At 36.7% G+C, this 18,809-nt stretch overlaps 1 protein-coding gene across 12 annotated transcripts in view; it reads left to right on the forward strand.

The window, feature by feature from the left end:
• RAPGEF2 (Rap guanine nucleotide exchange factor 2) overlaps positions 1 to 5,322 on the forward strand; it is a 294,557-nt gene extending 289,235 nt beyond the window's left edge. For 4 of the 12 annotated variants that reach the window (XM_051965601.1, XM_051965605.1, XM_051965603.1 and 1 more), the window contains 2 exons: positions 2,371 to 2,676; positions 4,472 to 5,322. In XM_051965601.1, the coding sequence (XP_051821561.1) occupies positions 2,371 to 2,676; positions 4,472 to 4,497 (332 nt within the window). In that variant the 3' untranslated portion in view covers positions 4,498 to 5,322. The remainder of the gene's footprint in view (positions 1 to 2,370; positions 2,677 to 4,471) is intronic. The other 8 variants (XM_051965606.1, XM_051965608.1, XM_051965607.1 and 5 more) reach the window with 3 other exon arrangements.
• The last annotated feature ends 13,487 nt before the right edge of the window (positions 5,323 to 18,809 follow it).

Below are 18,809 nucleotides of genomic sequence, written 5' to 3' on the forward strand. Positions count from 1 at the left end.
ATCCATGGGGTGAAAAAGTGAAGGAATCAATGAAAAGTATTTATTAAGTATTCACTATGTGCCTACCACTCTCCTAAGCATTGAGTCTACAAATAATGAAAGCAAGTTAGTCCTTCTGCAAGGTGCTTATTTTCGAATATGGGAGAGAACATATATAGGTGTGACCAGAAAAGGGAATTCTATTCTGGGCAGTGACAGAAATGGTAATTGGAATGATAAGATAGTTCATTAAAAATGTGGTTTAAACAAGTGTCAACATTTTTGAATACGTTTGAAACAGATTAAAATGTAATTGGGAAATATTTAACAAAATAAAAATAAAATAGAACATAAGTGGTGTTAAGAAGTGGTTTTCTAAGTCAATATTTTTTTTTTGAGTTTTTTGAGTTTTATTTGAGTTTCATACCACCGGTTTAAAGGAGATAGCAAAATAGAAAATCAAAATCTTATTCTTCAGCTCTATATTCATATTTCAGTATCTTATTCATGAATGATAACTGAAGAGATTTGGTTGGAAGCCAATGATCATCTAACTTGTTTCTTTAATTGGCTTTTAAAAATCAGTTTTCTAGAGTTTGTTATTGAATTCTCTTTAGTTCTCTTTTTAAGATTCCAATTCTTTATTTCTCATAGGTAAAGTCTTAGAGCCTAATTATAATAGAAACTCATTCCTTATGGAAACTTTAGGGCAAAGTTTATTAACTTTTTCTTTGTGATGGATTCCTGTAGAAATGTGGTGAAGCCAAATTACACCTCACAGATTAACATATTTAAATGCATATAATATAAACTATACAAGAATATGAAGGAAATTAATAATATGAAGTAAAGTAGTAAAATGTTTAATAAATAAATTTGTAGACTTTTGTGTAAAGAATCAGCAATAAATTTTTCTGGATTTATCATTGAATTCTAGAATCTTAGCATGGAGGCAAGGTAAAAAGAATGCTTCCTCTTTTCTTTCCTAGTAGATATGACTAAAATTTTTTCTAGTATGGCTTGCAATCATCTCCATTTCGGTGAAAAATGAGGAATTGTAGTCCTCTTCCCCCCATTCTTCTCTCTCTCCACCCTCCCCCATGTTTATGTTTTTAGTCTCCCTCAGTTCCCATGCTGTGTCAGCATGGGAAAAATAAAGAAAAAAGGTACTTTGCTCTACTCACAAAGTCAAAAAAAGAAGCATAAGCCTTTGCCCCGTCTTCAAAATCAGCTGAAGATCACATTTGTTAATCTCCATTTTTCTTTTTTATTTATTGCATATACATTGGTAGAATTAGAAAAGATGTTAGAAGCCATCTGGTTCAACCCTTATCTGAATCATGTATCTCCTTTCCCTTCTCTTTAATAAATGGTCTTCCGGTTTCCACATACATACTTTCATTGACAGGAAACTTAAGTGCTTCCATTTTTGATTAACAAACAGAATAAGTTTAAATTGTGGGTGGGGGAAGAAGAGAAGTAGAATTGTATTTCAGTTGGCTTCCTTGTATTTTATGCTTTAAAAACATTATTTTGAGAAAGAGCCAAAAAGGCCCCTCCTGTACTATTATTTTAAAAGGATTAAAAGGGTCTCTCAGTTTGAAAGCTTGTTCTTTATGCTATCCCTTTCAAATATTTGATGACAAGGATCAGGATTCTCCTTTTCAGGGGGAGGTGAAATTCATTCCATTTTTCCACTCAGAGATTATACTTGACCCCAATATACCAGACATATTCTATGTGATTATTGGAGCCATAGCAGATTTGAGGGTACTGAGCAGTCAAGAGTGATTCCTACAGAGAAGGTATTGGAGGTCCCTTGGAGAAGATCCAAAGGAATCATTTGGATCTAAAGCAGGATCAGAATTCCTTAATCTTTTTTGTATGGTGGTCTCCCCTTTGGTATTCTGGCCAAGCCTGTGAACACTTTCTCGGAATAATGTTTTTAAATGCATAAAGTAAAATGTGTAGAATTACAAAAGCTACAAAGTACAAATGATGTATTGAAATTCTCTCTCTCTCACACACACACACATTTAAAAACAACTAAATTCATGAATCCCCTGAAATTTTCCATGGATCCCAACTTAAGAACCCCTGGAAAACAGGCTCTAAAACAAGAATCCATACTCCTTCCTTCCCCTTCATAGAGAAATCCTTCTGGAGTCTTTTCACAAAACCCGCCCTGAGGATTTTATTTTGAACTCGGTCTCCATCACCTCCCTAGGAACTTAAATTTCTCAAAATAGAACAAAGTCTAAATCTCTGTCCAAGGTAGACTTTGTTTGCTTTTCCATCTGAGGTTGAACCTGAGCCTGGCTGGTTGAGGGTAATCTGCTTTATGATGATCAAGTTCTATTTTCTCATAATGGTCCGTTGTTTTAACTACAGCACGGAAGGAAGGCAGGTATCGAGAACCACCACCAACCCCTCCAGGCTATGTAGGAATTCCCATCACTGATTTTCCAGAAGGACATTCACATCCAGCCAGCAGGAAACCTCCAGACTACAATGTCGCCCTCCAGAGGTCTCGAATGGTGGCCCGGCCCTGCGATACACCTGGGCCCTCCACATTACAGCAACCGCACAGTCATCCAACAAACCGGCCTGTGAACAAACCTCAGTGGCATAAACCAAATGAGTCAGACCCACGACTGGCTTCCTATCAGCCTCAAGGGTTTTCCACAGAGGAGGATGGTAATTCATAGTCATTTGCATTTACATAGCACTGGAAATTTGCAAAGCGCTTTACAGTTTTAGAACTTTGAAGATATTGATATGTGTGTGTTTATATGTTTGTGTATGTGTGTGAGAGAGACAGAGATAAAAAGAGAGAGAGAGATGGGGAGAGAGATGGAGAGAGAGATGGAGAGAGAGAGAGAGAGAGAAGAGGTGAGACAAAGAAAGAGACAGAGATAGAAATGGGGGGAGGGAGGGAGAAAGAGAGAGCGATGGAGGGAGGGAGAGGGAGAACATGATGTTTTAAAGAATTTTACAGCAAGGTAGATGCCATAGTCAGGTAATGACTGGGATAGCACAGGGAAGTCCTGGGAAATGACTTTCCTCACCATCACCATCCCCAAATTTTCACGAGACAGTGACTTATGTCTATTTTATGGATGAAGAAAAAAAAAAAGATTGAGGAACTTGGCCAGGATCAACATGGCAAAGTAGAGCTAGGATCATAATTATTACATTATTGCAGAATCATGATTATTATATTACATCATGTCACCTCTATTTCTTCATATACCAATAAATATTTTCAGAGATAAGAGCTTGTTAGTATCTCTGGGTTTTGTCCCCTTTCCTTCTCAAGTTAATTTTATTTTTTCATTAATGATAAAGAGATAACATAATTGACAGTACCCAGAAGTTATCTTAAGACTTCGTTAGTCATTTATGATGATAAAGTATATACATGACTTGTTTCCTTACATGATGCTTAAAAGAAAAAGGAAATAATTGTCATTGAAACTGAGAAACTTGTATAAGGAAGATGTGATATTCTTGAGGTAAAGAGGGAAAAGTGTTGAGGTTGGATGGGTTAGAAAACCGGAAGGAGTTCATCTGATCAGCCTTTGGCCTTCAGAGTTTAATATATTTTCGACTGCTTTCCTTAAAAGACAGAAATGATTCTAGCTGTTCTCATACAAATGAAGTACAAATTAAGACTGAAGGAATTATTTAAATTATGCTTTAAAACCTTGTACATTATTTGTCTAAATCTATTACCTCATTCTCTGTAGATCTACCTAGTTTAGAAAAAAATTTTTTCAAAACTAATTTTTGTATTTCATTAACTACTGAATTCTAAATAAAAATAAACTTCATATTTAGTAATTCACAGCTTTAGCCTTTACCTGTGTCTGAATTTTTAGTAGAACTTTAGGAATATTTATCTGAAACCCTTTGTGGAAATTATCTGTTCTGCTTTCATTGACCACATTCATGAGGGTCTGATGAACGAATGTAAAAATCTATAGACTGACAGATGGTAACATGGTTAGCAGTAACTATGAGGAAATCCTTAGGTTCCCTTCTGAACCTTAACATGCCAGGATAGAAATGTTGGTAGGGAGAGGACTGCTTTTGAAAACTCTTTTATCTTTGACTCTTTCGAATCAGAAGAAAGACAAAGGAGCTTTGAGGTTAGTATTTACTATACAGAAAGGACAGAAGCTGGAGCCAGAAGATCTGGGTCCCAATATCATCCATCACTTCCTCTGACTTTGAGAAGGTTTCTCATCCATGAAATAAGAGTTTTGTACTAAATGATCCTTCTGAGCCTTTCTGGTTCTAAATTGGTGATGTTCTCATCAGTGGATGTGTGAAGTACTTTACATTGCTTATTTGGAAAGTAATTTTACATAGCACAGACTGTTTTCATTGAGACCTAATAGCATTGTAAATGTTGAATTAAGTTGAAAAATTTTCTTTGGTTGATATTTCTTTCTACCCCTCTCACCCCCTTCCCATTTTGTGTTTCTAGAAGATGAGCAAGTCTCTGCTGTCTGAGAATTGGGGCTTTTCTGGATCCAGAGTGAGCCACCTAAAAAAAAGGAGAGCACAAGAAGATGTCCCTAGTGTAGGAGCCTTGGAACTCAAATCCAAAGGATGGTGGATCGATTTGCCTCCTTCCCTGCCTTAAAGCAGCATGGGGCTTCTTCTCTCCCTTCCTCCCCATCCCTCTTGCATGTGAAATACTGTGAAGAAATTGCCCTGGCACTTTTCAAACTGTGTTGCTTCAAATGCCCAGTGCAGCCTTCTCCAAGCCTCCCACCATCACTGTCTACCACCTTGCGCGATATCATTCCAATTTCCAAGATCTTCACCACATCCAGGTGATTCACTCGGGCTGCACTTCTCGATGCCCAGAAGGGGTGTTTTGTTTTGTTTTTAAAACTTCCTTTGAGATTATAATCACAATCCTAGCACTTGGTCTCATTGGGGGTAATGAGATAAGCCAGCCTTTGAAGGTTTTGGGGCCTTTAACCTACCAAGGAAGAAAAGCAAAAACATGATGAAATACTCTTAAGTTCAGTGCTCGTTTGCTTGTTTACAATGCCTATTTTTGTTATGGTTTCTAAACATTGTGTTCAGAGAGTAAATGTTATTATATCTGTGTAAGAATTACAGTATTATTTTTTGTACATTTTTAAAGTAAGGTTGCCAGCCTGGGTTTTGTACAACCAAACAAACTAGACATGGTGTGTATGTGTGTGTGTATATTTTATTTATATATATATAAAATACACACACATATGTGTATATATATACATATATATGTCTGCACATATATATATGTATATATGTGTGTGTGTACACACACACACACACACACACACACACACACACACACACACGAGCATATGAGGGCCAGCTAGGAGATAGTGTCTCTGTTTGCCCTGGCACCCTGCCCCAGGAAATGTCCCATCCTGGACACATGAAATCTTAGCCAATCATCAAATTACCAAGATTGCTTCCCACTTCCCACCCTCTTCCCCCTGGGCAGGGCCTTTATGCAGAACTAAGCATTTGCACGTATCCAGTAGAGGGAAATAGGACTTTCTGTGTCCTGTGTCTGAGCCTTGTGGATCCCAGGAGAATTTTCCTTTACAAGGAAGATCCTGCTTCAGGAAGATGGATGGCAACCCCACCTTTAAGTTATATTTCTTTGACCTCTGTTGTCGTCGTCGTCGTTTTTGTTAATTTAGAGATTTAGTTATTTTCAGAGAAAAAGTGATAACTGGATAATATTGCAGTAAAAGCAGCTTGCGATGTCACGGCTTGATGCCAGCTGTTTGAACTGCTTTCTGAGTCAGTCTCCCTCTTTTGGCTTGGTCTTAAGGAATCAACCAGCCTATTAAGTGATCAAAGATAAATAACCTGGTTAGATGTGTCCGCCTTTGCAATGCAGACTCTTCACTGAAAGATGAGACTGTTCAATGGCTTTAGAAACACTGCATGTGTAGAGAAAGGCCTCCGTGTAGCAACCACCTGCTCACAGCTGCTATTAACCCCATAATGACTGAAATGACCCCTCCACTCTATTTTTGTGTTGTTTTTGCACAGACTCCGGAAAAAGTGAAGGCTGCCAATCCGAGTAGTACTCAAATGTGAGGAACTGCTGGTCTTGGATTTTTTTTTTTCCATTAAACTCAGCTGATCATATTGATCAGTAGATAAAACGTAAATAGCTTCAACTTTTAAAGTCAAATTGCAGTGATTTTTCACTGTATGAAACAATGTCAGTGCTTTATTTAATAATCCTCTCCTGTAATCATGGCTTTTGTCTACTTGCTTATATATCACATTGTCAATTATGCATTTGTAATTTTACATATAATATGCATTCTTTGCCGGTTTTATTATATAGGCTATGGACCTCATGTGCATATAGAAAGACAGAAATCTAGCTCTATCACAAGTTGCACAGATGTTATATAAGCATTAAGTAAGTGTAGAACCTAGGACGGCTAAACTCAAGTTCACTCTGTGATGTCCAGTGCAGAATGTACAATTAATTAACTGGTGATTTCCTCATACTTTTGATACTACTTGTACCTGTATGTCTTTTAGAAAGACATTGGTGGAGTCTGTATCCCTTTTGTATTTTTAATACAATAATTGTACATATTGGTTATATTTTTGTTGAAAATGGTAGAAATGTACTATGTTTATGCTTCTACATCCAGTTTGTACAAAGCTGGAAAATAAATAAATATAACAGAAAGCATTGTCTCTATCCTTAATGTGTCTTGATGCATTATTGAAGTAATTAAAAAAAGATTTTCTCAGCCTCACTTTCCATGGGAGCAACAGATAGGCTTTTGAAAGTAATATAATCTCCTCTCCCCATTTTAAACTGCCTCCCCCCCTCCCCATTGTTACATGGGTTTTTAAAAAATACAACCTTAAGAAAGTTAATTTCAGTTCTCATAGAATTCTAGAATCTCAGAGGTTATAGTTGAATTCCAAGCCTCCAGAGGAATCTCTTCAACAACATTAAGTTTTTCTCTGGCCTCCATTCAGAGGGATGATAAGCAACTAATTACCTGTGAAGACAACCCATTCTATTTTCTAAGAACTGTATAATCCTTGCAAAATGTTTCCTAATCTGAATCAAAAGTTACCTCTTTGCAACCTCTTTGTTGTTTTTAAATTTTTTAATTTATGTACTAAATAAGCCTTTCTATAACATAATTTAATTAAAAAAAGATTATTACACATTTCAAATCTGTTATGTATAACTTTGTATTTGTTTTATATAAATATAAAATAAAGTTATCATGTAAATTTTTTTTTCAATCCATACTTGAAAGAAATGGTTTCCAGTACCCACACCATCCTAGTAGGCCCTTTCTGAATGGTCCATTTTGCCAAGGTTTCTCCTACAGGGATGCCTTTGAAAACAAGGACATTATTAACATATTCTACTTTCTGGCATTTCCCTCAGAATCACAAAATCTCACATTTCAGAGGTAGAATCCAGAGGCCACTCAGTGATTTAGTTCAATTGTTATTTCCCAAATAGAAATCCCTATTGCTACTGATGAATGGTCACCCAACTTTTGCTTGAAAACTACCAATGAAGGGAGCCCCCACTACCTCCAGAAGTAATCTGTTTTACTTTTGAACAATCCTGTTTTGCCTTATATTCAAACCTAAACCTATCTGTAACTTCTGCCCATTGATTTTATTTAGTTGGGCCAATTGGGGCCTAACAGAAAAATTTTCCACAGGAGCACCTTTCTGCTTAAAAATAACATGGGTGCTGGTTGACTTGGCCAAAACCTAGCACTTAGAATAGAATACAGAATAGCTGATACAGTTTCCTAATCCATTTAATGCTGATAGGGCTAGTAGCTGACTCCAAAGGATGGCTCAAGAACCTTGACATGATATATTTGACAGATTTAAGTTTCACAAGTGGATATTGTAATCTCTTCAGAACTCTAGCCCTATATCAGCAACTGCTTTTTGGATATCTTAAACTGAATGTCTTGTAGGCATCTCAGACTCCACATGTACGAATCAGAATTTATCCTCTCAAACCTTCCATTCTTCTGAACTTCCCTGCAAAGAGCAGCATCCTCCCAGTTATCTAGCCAGCAACGTCAATATTACTCTTTTCTCAAACTTGTACATATCCAATTCATTGTCAAGCTTGTTATTTCTAGCATTTCTTTACACACACACAAACAACACCCCTTCTCTCTACTCCCTCAGCCTCAATACTAATTCAAATTCTCATCATCTCTTATCTGGATTATTCTAACAACCTTCTAATGATTACCCACCTTCTACTCAGTTGCAAAGGTGATTTTCCTAAAGTGCAGATCTGACCATGTTCTCCCTCTCTACACACCCCAGCCCCCATACTCACCCTACACAATAAACTAGTGCACTCTATTATTTTCAGGAGTAAATATAAATTAATGTGGTGTTTAAAACTGACACATTTCTGCCTTGTCAACTTCCTTACGTCTTATACTTCCACTCTACAATCCAGTTGTACTTTCCTACTTGGTGTTCCTCATACAAGATAGTTGATCTCCTATCTCCGTTCCCTTTAACAAAATTTATTTTATTTTATTTTTAACTTATATAATAAAACAAGATTTCCATAACAGTATAATTAAAAAGATGATTTCACATATAACTATAAATCTATAATATATAACTTACTATTCCTGGGGATGGAGCCAAGATGGTGGAGTGAAATCAGAAAGTTGTTCGAGCTCTCGCAATTTTCCTGGAAAACCACATGAAACCAAGCCTCTGAATGGTGTCTGATGGAATGAATCTAAGTCTTCAGCTCAAGATAGATTGGAAAAACTTCAAAAAAGATCAATCTCACTGGGGTAAAAAAGATGTTCAGATGTTCAGCCCACATCAGACGGACTCTAGCAAAGCTGGTGAGAGGGTCTTAATCACAGCAAATCAGCAACTAAGTCCTGGCTCAGTAGAGGAGCACAGCAGGGGGGCAGCTTCCAGCCCTAACTCGGAAGGCAAACTCTGGGAAATCAGGCTGTTTCCTCAAAAGAACAGCCAAGCTACTCCCTACAAATACAAGGGACCCCTGTGTTTAAAGCCAAGGTTCAAAACTGCACAGGAAGCTTAGGACGATCCTCCTTTACCCCAGGAACAGAACTTGACCATAAAAGTAAAAAAAGAGAGAGAGAGAAAATAACAAAAGAAAAGGAAAGAAAATGAGCAAGAAAGAGAAAAGAACCTTGACCATAGCAAGCTATTATGGTAACAGAACAGACTTTTCTCACAACACACAACTCAAGACACAAACCCAGACGAAGACAGAATGTCCACAGAGGAAATCTCAAAGAGTGAGATAAATTGGTCTCAAGCCCAAAGAGCTTTCTTGGATGTGCTCATAAAAGACTTTAAAAGGCAAATAAGAGAGGTAGAAGAAAAAGTGAGAAAAAGAGTCAACAGCTTGGAAAAGGAAGAGAAAAAACTGACGGAAGAAAATAACTCCTTAAAAAATGCCAACTGACTTTTTGAAAAATTACCCATGCATATGTTTTGTCCATAAAAAGCTATTAAAAAAAAAAGCCTATTTCTCAGTCTAGCTTAAAAGATAATTTCAGTCCAAGTTAAAGGTTTGGTTGAGGAATGTGATCACTATTAGTTCCCAGAGCATTTGCTTTCTAACAGTTTTAAGTGAAACCCTTGCTCCTCTTTAGCTATAAACAGAACCACCACCTCGTGTTAGGGTCCATCTTAGAGAATGGCTTTCTGGTTCTTAGTTTTCCTCATCAAAATTAGGAATGATTTGATTTTCATGGGGAAGATTAAGAGGATGTGTTGATTGGGTGGTTCTTGGTATTACAGCCAAGATTACTAGAAGCAGTTGAATCTCAAAAAGCATTAACATTCCTTAATTGTCAGAGAGAGGGAGTGATCTGTCACACCTGAAGGCCAGCCCACTTTCCCCACCTGTACCTAATCACAGCTTTTTTTTTTTTTTTTTTTTTAACTACCCAACATCCTCCCCTTCTTTGGGATCTCATTAAATATAATTTTTTCAGTCCCACCATGGTCAGTGACTTAACTGAGAGGAGACAGTCCAACTTATTTTATAAACAGTTATATGTATCACCGTGAATAAACTTAACTTGTCTGGAAAAAAAATACAATTGACCAAATTCAGCTTGCTCTTCCTTTTAAGTATATAATAAAGTTTTATCATTTTTCTCCTCCTTTTTCTTTCCTTAATGACTATCAGAGGCATATGTCATTCTATACATATTTATAATGTCTTCCTATCAACTTTGTGCCTTTTTACTTTCTACCCTCCATACCTGTCCCTCTCCCCATTTCTGCATCTTTGTTTTTCAGACTTCCTTCAGTTCATCTCAAATTTCACCTTCTACTAGGGAAGGTCTTTCCTGATCCCCTCAGCAGATCGTACCTTTCCCTTGGAAGTAACTTTTCTCTTTATTTATTTACATTTCCTCCATTAGAATGTTAACTGAGCTATGTGACCCTGGGCAAGTCACTTAGCCCCAAATGCCTCAACAAAAAAAAAAAAAAAAAACAGAATGTGAACTGAGGTTGGGCAGGTACTATTTTTGCCTTTCATTGTATGCATAGCACCATGCTTGGTACACAGTAAATTCCTAATAAATGTTTATTAAATGATTGGCTGACCTCAGAAGCCATATAGTCCAATTTTCTCATTTTGCAGATGAGTGAACTGAGGCTAGTGGGAGATCAAATGACTTGCCCAAGTTCTTGGAGACAGTAAGCATCAGATGGAAGATTTTTAACTCAAATCTTCTAACTAGAGTTCATGCTCTTTCTACTGTATCACACCGTCTCCCTTTTAATGTGCAAACATCTAAAAAACTGATTTTTTAAATTCCCATTTCCTCATTTTCAAACTATCACTATGTTGGCCAAGTATAATTTCCCCCCAAAGTTTCTTGTTATCTTCCTACACAGAATTGCCAGCATCATAATCAAAACAACATGTCAAGTTACAAACCATCTATGGTTTAAAAGGCATTTTTTCCCCCTATTAAGAGCAAGGATAGATTTGTTATGACATATACCAGTGGTTTCTATCCTCAGCTATTCCAACCTTCTCTTTGTGTTCTTCACAATTTTTCAGAGGTTATCAACAGCAGTTTGCAGTCACACCTACCAGATGAATTAACAGGCACTCTGGAATGTCTCATATTGTTAACAGTAAATATACTGACAGCCTCTGTATTGGTGTATCTCTTTATGGATTATTAAACTTAGATTCATGACAAGCTAGAAAACTCTTTAAACCATGTTCTTCATGCATGGCTTATGTTCTCTCTTTAAAAAAAATAAAGTTTTATTGATACTATTTTTACATTGCTTCCACTCCTCAATGATCCCATCTCTATTCCCCACCTCTACCCCCCCAAAAAAAAAAAACCTTATTTTGTACCAGAAATACAATCATGCAAAAAAAAAAAAAAAACCCTACTATACTGGGCAAATCTGACAGTATATGCTGCATTCTGTGCCTATAGTCCAGCAAAGAGGTCTCTGCTGAGAAAAATGAGATGTTGACAGTCCTCTGAAGTTAAGATTCGTGACTACAAAAATCAGGGTACTGATGTGTTTCAGTGTTATTTCCCTTTTTATGTTCTCTTTTTCAAATATAGCTCCAGAATAGAAAGAGACCTGAGTGGTCATCGTGGAAAATGGGGAGCTGGTCAAGTTGGTTTTCATGTTGGCTCTCCAAAAAGCATGAACACATCTGGAACTGAACATGGTGCCATGGGACAGTCATATCTATTTCATTTAAGTCGATGTATTATTTTTGCCTGTTTAGGGGGGGTAATAGCTTAAAGTGAATGAGAGCATTTTCAATTAATATAGCAGGGAAAAAAGTCTGGAACTAGAAAATATTCTTGAACTGAATTTTTGTAATTCAACTAGGTTCACACATACATACACATATACACACATGTGCAATGACAATCACTGTCTAGGTTTTAAAGGGCCACTCTTTAATCATGTTTCATAAAAGTAATATATATTTGTAAAACATTTTTAAATGCGTGGTTATGAAATGCAATGATATAACTGACATGGAAATATGTTTTGCATAATTACACATGTATAACCTGTACCAGATTGCTTGCTTTTTTAATGAGGGGGAAAGGGAGAGAGTTTGGAGCTCAAAAAATTTTAAAAATAAATATTAAAATTGTTTTTATATGTAACTGGAGAAATATAAAATATTAAATTTAAAAGAAAAATTGGCAATGATATTTATGTACATATATCTTTGCAAATTGACAATATATGTTATATAATATATATTATATAACATATGATAATATATATAAATTATCTAGGTTGATCCTCAACTTGTGAAGTAAGTTTACAGGTGTAACTAGTCTATTACCTATGTACAGGAGACAGTGACTCAGGAGGCACTTGAGGAGGAGACCTATCTGATCACTCAAAAAATCCAATGTTCTCTAAATCCTTTCTGTCTTGTGCCTGACTTTGAGGTCGAATGGATCTTTGAAGAAAAGAAGGAGTGTAAGAGGGGCCACTACAAATTACCATACAACCATCTTGGAGAGGAAGAAGATGAGGCAGATTGCTTTCTAGGTTTGTTTGCTAAGACTGAGCAGCCCTCATAAATGGGTGGAAGTCATGCAAATTTGTCACAAACAATCTAAAGTGAAGGGCCATAGAGCCAATGAAGTACGCAGGATACCAAGCCAAATTTTGTGCCCTTTCCCCACTATCCATCATTCAAGTCTTATTTGGGGGATTGCTTCTCCTTTTGTTGCCTCATTCATTCCATCGCCTCTTTTTTGACTGCTTGAGTGTTAAATAGGGTAGAGAAATGCAAATCTTTTCTTGTTTTAAAACATTAGCCTCCAGTGAAGTTTGATGCAGGCTATTTGCTATCTTTATAAAGAAAATAGGATAAGGAAAAAAAGAGGCATTTCCTCTTTCAGAAAAGGGAGATATTTTGTTTAGCAAAACTAAGCTGGAGGCAGGCCACAGAAGCAGAGAAAGGTCTTTCATAAACCTTTAAGGACCTGAGTTCCTATTCAATCCCTAGAAATATTTTCTTTTCCCTTAAGGAAAAAAAAAAAAAAACTGATCCAAAAAGCATTGTTCTATGAGAAAGAAAGCCACTTCGGCCTGAGAGGTTCTGAGGAACAGACTTCCCACGACATGACACGCTCAAAAAATCCAGCCTCTGGGGAACAGGGAGGCAGGAAGTGTGCAACATCTTTAGGACATCATCATTCATTAGTGTGGTTTGGAGAACTTTGTGTAGCTAGTACCATTTCCCAAACTTGCTCACGAGCTCCCCCTGGTGTTTTTCAATGAGGGACTAAATGAGGAAACTGAGATAGACTTTTCTATAGTTACATAGAAAGGAAATGCAAGTTTTGGACCCGTGTCCCCTCATTCAATCCAGTTTGACAAACATTTGTTGAGTTTACAGTATGTAAAGTATTGTGCTAGGGACTAGGGATACAAAGTGCAAAATGGAACACAATCCCTGCCCTTAGGAAGCTTGCACTCTCCTGGTAACTGTAGCACTACATTTGTCACTTGGCCTGTGTTACCCAGTTTGTTGTAAGTGGAGCTCTCTGGTTTCTCACCATTTGGGCTTTAAAGTTTAAAAGAGCTTTCTTTTGTTCTCCTTCCTATTCTCCCAAGGGTGGTTCTTCTACCTGCTGGGTCCAGCATGGACGCCATAAACTGGACTGGTGAAGAAAGGGGGTACTTTCCTTGCCCTGCTAGCCTCTCTTTCCCCTCAGCTCTGAAACACGATCCTGGGCTGTTTGTTTCTGATTAGAATTGTACGTCCTTCAGCCTCACTGCCAGAGGAACTTCTGATGGTTGGGATGTTTGTGTTGGATGATGTATGTATATAACACACATATATACATACACATATGGGTATATGTATCTGTATTGCAGCTAATCTATCATTTACAATCTTATAGAGTATCCTTGGTCACTAAAAGGACAAAGTGACTTGTGTAGGATAACAGCCAGTATGTCTCCAGCATGAAACTTGAAGCCTTATTTGTTCTCTATTCCATCCTCTATGTTACCTCTATATACAAAACATATTTTAAAATATAAATTAAAAGTAATTTCAGGGAGCAAGTAGAGATCAATTAAAAGTGAGTGGCTCAGAAAGGCCTCTAGTAAATGACCTTTGTATTACATGTAACTGGGGATATTCTGGTGAACATCTATAGGATATATAGAATAGGCCTTTTCCCAGCACCTTGCTTGCCACATGCATTGTTCATCAGTTCCTGATTGGTCTCTCTCATCATCACTTCCTCCCAAGTAGCTATGACAGCTTCTTCTTTCTCTTTATTTTTCTTACCTTCAGCACAGATCATTGAACAGCAATCCTGGAACTAGATGTTTCTCCTTGAGTTTGAGAGGCTTGACATTTGTTAGATTCTATAAGTTTGTGTGCCCCTTGCCCAGACATACTTGTAAATTGATGGGAGAGTGGGACCGCTGTGGATTATTAAATTGGATTACTTTTGTTTTTCTTTCCATTTAGTGTCATTTTATGATCATTCTTGTATTTGTCTTCTTGTTTTGGTAAATATTTCATGATTAAGAGTTCATGGACTCAATTGCGTCAGATTTGTGGACATGTATATTTTAGGGCAGAGGAGATAAATTGTTTTTGCTAATCCACATCAGGATTAGCCCTAAAGAGAAGTGCAGTTTTGTGATTGTTGTGGTGATTCCCCGGGCCCATTCGTCCTACTCTGAGAAAAGCTCCAAATCTGCTATCATTAGTGCAGGTTTGGGTGAATAAACTAGCTATTTTATAAAATGGGGTGGTGGGAAGGGACCATAATTCAGACAGGAGTGACATTGTGTACAAAGGCAGCAGGTAGAGGATGGGATGTCATGTAGAGAGCACAATAGGCAGCCGATTTGGTTGGTTACTTATTTGGATGTGAAATGAGTGTAGAAAGATGGTTGGAGCCAGATTGTGAAAAGCTAAAAATGTCAAATAGAGAAATGTATGGTTTATCCTAGAATCAATGGGGAGCTACTAGAGCTTTTTAAGAGATTGATACAGCAGTTTTCTAAAGGATTAGTTGGAGACTGGAAAGAGATGAGACAGGAATACCAACCAGGGGGTTATTGTAATTCAGAGGAGAGCTGATGAGAGTATAGGCTTGGATGTGTGAGTGGACAAAGAGGAGATGCTCTGGATGTGGACTTAGTCAGATTTGGCATTTGTGTGGATGTTAGATATGAGTAAAGAGAAAGGAAGAGAGTACCTTCCAGGTTGTAGACACATGGAACCAGAAGGAAAGGGATAATTCCAAATGATACTGACAGATAAATAAGCCTAGTGCAAGCAAAATTGTTCAGAAACTAAGACAAAGAACAGGGAGAATCAGGGAAAGCTTAGTAAAGAAGGCAGTCCCTTAGTTGAGCCTGGAAGGAAGATAAGGATTCTGAGAGTTAGGTACAGAGATGAAGTCTATTCCAAACAGAGTAAATGTCTGATGCAAATGTCCAAACCAGGAGATGGAAAACGAAGTTTAGGAATTGGCCAGAAATCCATTTTAAATGCAACATAGTATTTATGAAAGGGAATAATATGTAATAAGAATGAAAAGGAAAGTGGGTGGGTCAAGGTTCTTAAATGTGTTTTAAGGTTTAAAAGTTCTATAAACAATGGGAGGAAACTGCTGGTGGTTTTTGATCAGGGAAATGACCTAGTCAGATCTCTGCCACAGGGTCTAGCATGCTTTACATTGTATCTTCAGAGAAGTGGCTTGAGAAAATTTTCCCTTGAAGTAATTAAAACCTTATGAGGAGATCCGAGAAACTTTGAAAAGATTCTTGAAGGGCTTCCTAAGTAGTGGTTATTTCTTTTAGGATGGAGGAAATGTCCCTTCCTATCCTGAGAAAGAGAGAGACAGAGATAAAGAAAGAAAGACACAAAGAGAAACAGAGACAGAGACAGAGACAGAGAGACAGAGAGAGACAGAGACAGACATTGTGACACAGAGACATAGACCCAGAGACAGAGAGACAGAAAAACAGAAAGAGAGACAGAGACAGACAGACAGACAGACTTAGATACAGAGATAGAGGAACAGAGAGGAAGAGACAGAAATAGAAACAGGGACAGAGACAAAGACAGATGTGGAGAGAGAGTGGGATGGGGGGAGGGAAGAGAGGGTGGGAGTGGGAGCCCTATATGCTACATGTTTTGGAGGAACGAAGAAAGAGGAAACTGGAGAAGTCACTACTCCCAAAGTCTACTGAGCTTGAAGCTCTTCCTTGTTCAATGACCATTCCAATGTGACATTTCCATTCCCCTGGGGGGAAAAAGGTGTTAAGGGGGAAGAGTGAACAAGGGATTGTTGCATCATTTCAAAACAACAGATTATATAGTTATCCCTTCTACTTAGCAATAGTTAGGGGTGAAGTACCCTGTAATCTGGAAAATTCTGTAAAAAATTTTTGGCCCTCCCTTTATTCCAGAGAGGAAGTCTGAATTATTATGGTATTAAAAGATAAATAGGCTGATATCATGCAATACTATAAATATATTTTATTCATTTCTGAATTTCTAAACTTTTTGTCATCTGCTGGCTTTTATGTGTTGTTTGCAGCTTCTGCAAACTCTCCCCGCCAAAAATTTCCATTTAATTTCTTATGCCAACCTGCTATATATCAAAAACACAATGGAAAAAATCACAATGTGTAAGGGACAACTACACTGAGCATGGGTACCCAGCTGCTCTGTAGAATGGCCATTTTAAAATTATATTTCCTTCTCTGTGTACATACATCCTTTAAGTAAAATGTAAGCTCCTTAAGGGACCATTTCATTTTTCTTCTTTGCATCCCCTCATCTTGCACAGTGCCTGAGAAGTAGGAATAACTGCTTTGTCATTTGCAAAGTCCCTTCCAAATAATAATCCTGTAAGAAAGATAATTTAATTTACCTGTGAGATAAAATTTTAATAGATTTTTTTAGATAATATATACATATGTAAACTAGATAGAAAAACAGATGAAACTGAATTGAACCTCAGAGTTGTTATATTAATTTCCTATGGCCACATATAGCTGGTGAGTGTAGGATGTGGCATAAACCTAATTCCTGTGACTCAAAATTAAAAGTCTATGCCATTCTACTAGGCCATGCTGACTCTTTCCCCCAAAGTGCACAGACTTTGGGCCTCAGATTGAGATGAAATCCACCCTTGATCATCCAGGGTCTCAAAGATGGACTCATAATGCTTCTGCCCTTGCTGTGAACATTGCCTAGTGAGAGATGGAGAAATGTAATCCCATTAACTCTAAATGCCTGATTTAATTTTATGAGATCTACATGACCTTAAGAACAAGGTCTGGTGGTAACCAAAGTGAAAACAGCCATCTCAAAGAAAAGTGAAGAGGTTCAGATGGATAAGTGAGACAGACTGAAACAATTTGTCTCGAAGGAATATGAGACAGTAAAGGAAACTGATGTTGGAATTAGATCTATGGCATAAAGAAAGCCTGAGTGAAACTAGCTCATATACTTTAGTGAGGTTAGATTTTCAAACACTGCTAGATTCATAGCAGTTTGTAGAATATTTACAACAATTTAAATATTTACCTAAAAAAGATTTTTTTTTTTTTGGACACTGTCTCCTCAGAAGTATGTTTTGTAGTATGAAGCGGTAGAAAGGAAAGAACCTTGGAACTGAAGTTTCAATTATAGGCCCAACACATTTTATTCTTTTTAATCTCCAAGTCCCTTCACTTCTCTGATCTTAGATTTTTTATCTGTAAAATAATAATTATAATTTAAAAAACCTAATTCTTTAACACTTATATAGGCAATTAGGTGATGCAGGGTGGCAGAACAGATCATAAAGAACCCTAGATCTAGAATCAGGAAAACGAATTCAAACGTGACATCAAATATTTACTAGCTGTATGACACTGGGTAAGTGTCTTACCTCAGTTTCTGCCTCAGTTTTCTCATAAACTCTATAAAAATAGAAATACTAGTAGTAGCTATCTCCCAGAGTTGTGAGAATCATAATATTTGCAAAATGCTTTGCAAATTATAGTGTTCTAAATATTATCTATTATTAATATGCTCCAATTTTGCAAAGCATTTTATATGGTATCTATTTTGTGTATATGATATATAAAATATATATTAAATGTATGTATATATAATGTTTATATAATATATACCTCACTTGATCCTAACAAAAACCATATGAGGTTGGTGCTATATTATATTATTATATTCCCCAACTTATGTAGAAGGAATTGAGTTTGAGAGATTAAGTGATTTGTCCAGGATCACACAGCCTAGTAAAGGTCTAAGAATTAGACAAGACCACAAGTTTTCCAAGACCTATTCTCAGTCTATTATATCATTTATATAATAGTTATCTACTTTAGCTACATATTACTATCTTGATGCATGGACTTTTATATATGTTTCTATGTGTTATGTACTTAATTTTTTCCATTGATAAATATCTCTAGAAATAACTTAACCAATACCAGATTGTTATCAATAATAATTACTTTGGAGTATAGTTTGAAATCTGGCACTGCTAAATCCCACTTTGTTCCCATTGTTTTCCATTATTTTTCGTGATATTTTTGACTTTTTTTTATTCTCGATTTTGAAAGTAATCTTTAAATAGTTTGAGCAACATGTCACCAAATAAAATAAATTAAATTAGGTAGTATTATTGTATTTATTATATTGGCACTTCCTACCCATGAGCAATGAATATTTTTCTGATTATTTGTCTTTATTTTTG

This window comes from Antechinus flavipes, chromosome 6 (assembly GCF_016432865.1).
Source record: "Antechinus flavipes isolate AdamAnt ecotype Samford, QLD, Australia chromosome 6, AdamAnt_v2, whole genome shotgun sequence".
Lineage (NCBI taxonomy): Eukaryota > Metazoa > Chordata > Mammalia > Dasyuromorphia > Dasyuridae > Antechinus > Antechinus flavipes.